This window comes from Saprolegnia diclina, assembly GCF_000281045.1.
Source record: "Saprolegnia diclina VS20 unplaced genomic scaffold supercont1.59, whole genome shotgun sequence".
Taxonomy (NCBI): Eukaryota; Oomycota; class Saprolegniomycetes; order Saprolegniales; family Saprolegniaceae; genus Saprolegnia; species Saprolegnia diclina.
The window spans coordinates 307,150-312,465 of record NW_008246126.1 but is presented as its reverse complement, the minus strand read 5'-3'; the positions used below and the strand labels follow the sequence as shown (position 1 = coordinate 312,465).

The 5,316-nt window shown below is 58.9% G+C and overlaps 3 protein-coding genes across 6 annotated transcripts; 2 read left to right on the top strand and 1 right to left on the bottom strand.

Annotated features, from left to right (window-relative positions):
• Positions 1 to 421: 421 nt before the first annotated feature.
• SDRG_13419 (hypothetical protein) lies at positions 422 to 1,683 on the top strand (the record flags this gene model as incomplete). The annotated part of the gene is made up of 3 exons (XM_008619507.1): positions 422 to 432; positions 644 to 1,060; positions 1,146 to 1,683. The coding sequence occupies 3 exons, from the start codon at positions 422 to 424 to the stop codon at positions 1,681 to 1,683; spliced, it is 966 nt and encodes a 321-aa protein (XP_008617729.1).
• A 37-nt stretch (positions 1,684 to 1,720) lies between these two features.
• SDRG_13418 (hypothetical protein) lies at positions 1,721 to 2,911 on the bottom strand. Its single transcript, XM_008619506.1, has one exon. It carries the CDS (start codon positions 2,845 to 2,847, stop codon positions 1,939 to 1,941), a length of 909 nt encoding a protein of 302 aa, XP_008617728.1. The 5' UTR covers positions 2,848 to 2,911; the 3' UTR covers positions 1,721 to 1,938.
• A 628-nt stretch (positions 2,912 to 3,539) lies between these two features.
• On the top strand, positions 3,540 to 4,711 carry SDRG_13417 (hypothetical protein). Of its 4 annotated transcripts, none has more exons than XM_008619502.1 (3): positions 3,540 to 4,096; positions 4,138 to 4,523; positions 4,583 to 4,711. In XM_008619502.1, exons 1-3 carry the CDS (start codon positions 3,586 to 3,588, stop codon positions 4,628 to 4,630), a joined length of 945 nt encoding a protein of 314 aa, XP_008617724.1. In that variant the 5' UTR covers positions 3,540 to 3,585; the 3' UTR covers positions 4,631 to 4,711. The 4 variants fall into 4 exon arrangements, with proteins under 4 accessions (XP_008617724.1, XP_008617725.1, XP_008617726.1 ...); XM_008619504.1 differs by having other exon boundaries at positions 3,586 to 4,096; positions 4,600 to 4,623; XM_008619505.1 differs by having other exon boundaries at positions 3,586 to 4,096; positions 4,588 to 4,623.
• The last annotated feature ends 605 nt before the right edge of the window (positions 4,712 to 5,316 follow it).

Genomic DNA, 5,316 nt, shown 5'->3' with positions numbered 1-5,316 from the left:
CCGAAGGCAACCACTGTTGCGCCCAAGGCTACGACGTTGACACCAGCGACCTCGACACAAGCCCCAAAAGCTACCACAGTTGTCCCAAAGCCGTCAACACAAGCCCCGTACAGTACGTCGGTCCCAGTGACACCTGTCCCGAAGCCGTCGACTCTAAAACCGTCGATCCCGGCTCCGTATGGCACTACGGCTACTCCAAAGACCACAACGGTTGCTCCAGCGCCGACAACAGCGGTTTCCAAGCCCTCGACCCAAGCTCCGTATGGAACGCCCGTGCCGGCGACTAATGCACCGAAGGCTACAACGGTGGCTCCCAAGGCTACAACGGTTGCTCCCAAGACCACGACGGTTGCTCCTGCGGTGACAACGGTTGCTCCCGCGCCGACGACAGCAGCTCCCAAGCCCTCGACCCAAGCTCCGTATGGAACGCCCGTGCCGGCGACTAATGCACCGAAGGCTACAACGGTGGCTCCCAAGGCTACAACGGTGGCTCCCAAGACTACAACGGTTGCTCCCGCGGTGACAACGGTTGCTCCCGCGCCGACGACAGCAGCTCCCAAGCCCTCGACCCAAGCTCCGTATGGAACGCCAGCGCCAGCTACTAATGCTCCCACGACAGCAGTCCCGAAGACATCGACGGTAGCCCCACAGTCGACGACAGTGGCTCCGTACAGCACACCGGTGTCAACGACCGTCGCACCGAAGCCGTCGACGCTGGCACCCAAGGCAACGACGGCGGTACCGTATGGAACACTTGTGCCAGCAACCAGCGCACCGAAGGCAACGACACCGGCTCCCAAACTAACGACTGTTGCACCGACAAATACTCCCAAGACCACGGCAGCAGTCCCAAAGACATCGACACTGGCTCCCAAGCCAACAACGATGACCCCGTACAGTACGCCAGTGTCTACTACCAGTGCACCGAAGGCGACGACATCGGCGCCAAAGTCCTCGACGCCGGCACCGTATGGAACACCAGTGTCCCCAACGATTGCACCGACGACCACTACAGCCGTACCGATGGCAACGACGGTAACTCCAAAGACGACGACGCCAGGTCCCTACACCACACCAGTGCCTGCTACCCCTGCACCGAAGACTACAACGGTCGCGCCAAAGTCATCAACACCGGCGCCATACAGGACGCAGGCGCCTGCCACCGGAGCACCGAAATCAACAACAAGCGCACCGAAACCTGCAACGTCGGCACCGTATGCGACGACGAGCTCCGCTACGAACGCACCCAAGCACTCCGCCACGCCGACGACGCAATCGCCCTACGGCACTCGGTCGCCGATCACCGATGTCCCAAAGCCAGCATCGACGCCGGTTCCGTACGGCAGCGTCAAGCCAGCGACATCGGCACCGGCACTGAACTTGGCGTCGTGCGCCTGCTCGACGGGCTTTTGCATTGCGCAAACCTGCAACAACTGCAACGCCGACCTTGGCAACGGAGTCCGCTCCTGCATGGGCGGGTGGACAAAAGCACAGTGCACGAGTCAACTGGCGTACGGTGCGACCTACACGTGGTGTGGCGACGGTGACCGGTCAACGTCGCCGACGCCGTCCATGAACAAGAGCCCGGCGCCAGACGTCAACGTTGGTGTTTACGGCGCGTACCGGCAACCGTCCGCCCGCAAGCTCGGCGACACGGACGACACCACCGATGGCTTGTGGTGAAGCTACATTCCCTTTAACCAGTTATGACCTTTGTATCAATCAATATACCTCCATTTTTGAACCCATTATACATTTTTGTCAAATTGCTGAGTGGCGCCGATGTTGCAGCATGATTGATATACATAGTAAGTCTATTGTACAATAGGAATAGACTATCTAACTAGTGACACGGGGTGCCAAATACGCCTGGCTATCAAACACAGAATGTCCATCACCAGTCGTCGTGGCCGAGATGTGAAGCAGTCGACAACGGCATTACTTGCTGGACGTGAGTGGTGTCTTCTCGGTCGCAGTCGCCGACGACGGGAACCACGGAATAAGCACGTTGGTCGAGCGCTTGTAGTGCTGGTACGCCGGCGACGCGCCCCACTTGGCGTCGGCCTTGGCTTCGAGTAGCGGGATGCCGCTCATCTTCGTCAAAAGCAGCGTCACGAGGAGCGGGCTCAAGCAGGCCACGAGCACATCGCCCGTCGACGCAAGCTGGGCGCCGCAAAAGAGCGTCAGGCCGATCCAGAGCAGAATTTCGCCGAAGTAATTAGGATGGCGGCTGTAGCGCCAGAGGCCCGTCGAGATAAACTTGGCACTGCCAGTGTACTCGTCCCGGAACGCATTCTTTTGCATATCGGCAACCACTTCAATGCCAAACCCGATGATCCAGAGTGTGATGCCGACAACGTCCGAGGTCTGCACGTACGCCGACTGCGCGACCGCCGACGTATGCAAGAGCAGCGTCGGCAGCAGCGTGACAAAGCCCCAGAGACCTTGAAGCGTCCAGACCGAGAAGAACCGGACTGGCTTGGTCTTGAGCACGTCGAAGCGGTCGTCGGTGCCAGTGCGGTGGATGCGCAAAAAGAGGAACAAGCCAAGGCGCAGCGACCAGATGAGCACGAGGCCCGACGCCAGCGTGGCACGGGCGAGCGCGACCGGTGACGACTCGGCGTTGGCGTGGACGACGCAGGCGACAACTGAGACAATCACAAACGTGAGCGTGCCCGTGAGGTCAAAGAACGTCTCGGACTGCATCGGGATCGCCTGAAGAAGCACGACGGTCCAGTTGATGCCAAAGGCCACTGCAGCGTAGAGCCCGAGCCCGGTCGGAAGCGCGACGGCGGCGGCGATGGCCGTGGCGACGATGGCACCGGCGCCTTGGCGCAAGAGACTCATCTTGACAAATGATGGGCTACCATGTCAACACGACATTGCCGTTGACGTGAGGCGGCCACGAAGCTCCGCGAAGTCCCGGATCCAGACCAGCCTTTCTACGTAAACAGAGTGCAGGTCATTCAACGGAAATAGTATGCTGACGTCGTTTGACGCCCGATGACGTTGGGTTGCGCTACATGCAGCGTTTCGTCATCGATGCAAGTCCACACGCAAGCATTAGCTCTGTTCTCAAGCCTGTGGATAGCGCAAGCGGGCTGAATCCAGCACAGGAAGCGTACCGGTACAACGAGTGTACCGTAGTCGGTCGCGCATTTCCGACCTGACGAGACGACTGCCGACCTGACGAACAAACAAAGGAATGGCTGCGAGTCTATGCCCAGTAGAGCGCTGCACTTGAAGTGAATTTGACGTCAGCAGCCTTGGCGACGGTTGTGAAGAGGCTCTGCCATCCACCGACGTCCCTGACCATTTGTTCCATAGCTTTCTTCGCCACCATGTCTTGTTCACGGAAGGTCAACGCAAGGTACGAGCGTACCCACTCGGTCCATTGACGCCGCTCAAAGCGCATGCCAAGACAGGCCATCGGCAATCGAAGCGTGCGAACCACCGTGGCACTCAACATTCGCCTGTCTACCAAATCCGAAATAGTGTTCTTTGACCATCACTCTACCAACCAGCTGGTGGCCGAGATCCGCCGAAGTCCGTTGGCCGTTGTTTCGGATCCTGTGCAATCTCAAAATGGCGACGCCGGGCGTGCTCGGTGTGCTCCAGGACGGCGGCGGCTTTGTCCTCGCGACAGGTATCACGCTCGCGATTGCCCTCCCGACAGACCTCCTGCTGTACGCGGTCGTGGCCATGGGCATCAACTGGGCGGCGTCGCTCTTCCACGCGATTCCGTGCCAGACGGAAAAGTTCTTTGATCTCTTTGGCGCCACGACCTTTGCCTCGCTCTCGATCTTGGCAGCAGCCATCCACTTGGCCAACGAGCGCGACGCCAACGCGTACTGGCGGTCGCTCACGCTCTCTGTCGTCTCGCTGCTCTGGGCGACGCGCCTCGGGTCGTTTCTCTTTTTGCGCATCCACGGCGCCGGCTCGGACAACCGGTTCGACGACATTCGCACCGCGCCGCTCAAGTTTTTCTCGGTTTGGACACTGCAGGGTCTCTGGGCATTTGCGACGATGCTGCCGGTGCTGCTCCTGCACACGCACGCCGGACCGCAAGCCGGCGTGTGCGCCGCCGACGTCATTGGTACATCTCTTCCTTTCTATCCAATCACTCACAGAACGTAGGCTTGGCGCTCTGGCTGATTGGCTTTGGCACCGAAGTCGTGGCGGATGCGCAAAAGACTGCATTCAAGAAGGACACAGCGAACCGCAACGCCTTCATCAACGTCGGTCTCTGGTACTACAGTCGCCACCCGAATTACTTTGGCGAAATCTTGCTCTGGATCGGCCTCACGGTCGTCTCGGCGGCGCAGCTGACGACGCCCGGGTACATTGTGGTTGCGTGCTTCTCGCCGGCGCTCGTGGCGACGCTCCTCGTCTTTGTGAGCGGTATTCCGATTCTGGAAGCCAAGGCGGATGCAAAGTGGGGCGCTGAGCCATCGTACCAGCAGTACAAGCAGCGCACGAGCGTCCTAATTCCGTGGTTCACCACGTCGCATTCGCACCTCGAAGTACGTAGTCCTGCGTAATGTGTACACTATTTCCATGGTTTTTATTCGACAAGTGACAGCGTAGTGCTGACTGTAGTGACGACGCGGCGCGCACACCGCTGCTGTGAGATCGCTCAAAGTCACGCTCGGAGAGCTCCACCCTGTAACTTGCAACACGATGGAAATGGCTCGTACATACAGCGTCAACAAGTACTTGATCAGCAAGCATTGCGGTTGCGGTCGTATGATGATTGGGTTTGCGGTCCATCGGACAGATACATTGATACAATACCACCTTTCGCGCTCAACAAGATCACTGATAAGGTCAAATTTGCCATCTGGATACAAGTTGCGTGTTGTTAGACTTTACGGTTGATGGATTGATTGACATGGCGGGGCAACGCGGCGGAGCTCTATCCGGATGATACATTCGCTTTGCAGGTTTTCATTGCGCGCCAAGCGCAGAGCAGAAGATCCGAGCGCAAGCGCCAAGCTGCACGCGCCCTGGCCGGAGCGACTGCGATTGAGACGGCCAAGGAGCTGTAGCGGAAGATCGCCGCGGAGCAGAGGCGTCGACCGCGACCGCCACTGCGCCTCCAGGCGAAGCGCGTGTGCAGCGACCGCGCCTGTCACAGTAGAAGTGCTGGCCTGCAAATCCGTGTAGCGTTTCTTTCATCCACCTCATGCGTGTTATCCATCCTGCAATGTTGATCATTCCGCGATGCTGCAGCAAGCTGTGGTGCGTGAAGCGTCCTGCTATGCAGTATTGGACCCGAGTGCTCACATGATGCGAACACTGAAGCGGCTAAGAAAG

Excerpts from the sequence above, each read along its gene's own strand:
- SDRG_13418 (XM_008619506.1), bottom strand. The coding sequence starts at position 2,847 with ATGAGTCTCTTGCGCCAAGGCGCCGGTGCCATCGTCGCCACGGCCATC.
- SDRG_13417 (XM_008619502.1), top strand. The coding sequence starts at position 3,586 with ATGGCGACGCCGGGCGTGCTCGGTGTGCTCCAGGACGGCGGCGGCTTT. Across the intron at positions 4,097-4,137 it reads GTGCGCCGCCGACGTCATTG|GCTTGGCGCTCTGGCTGATT; the intron begins GTACATCTCTTC and ends CACAGAACGTAG. Across the intron at positions 4,524-4,582 it reads CGTCGCATTCGCACCTCGAA|CGTAGTGCTGACTGTAGTGA; the intron begins GTACGTAGTCCT and ends GACAAGTGACAG.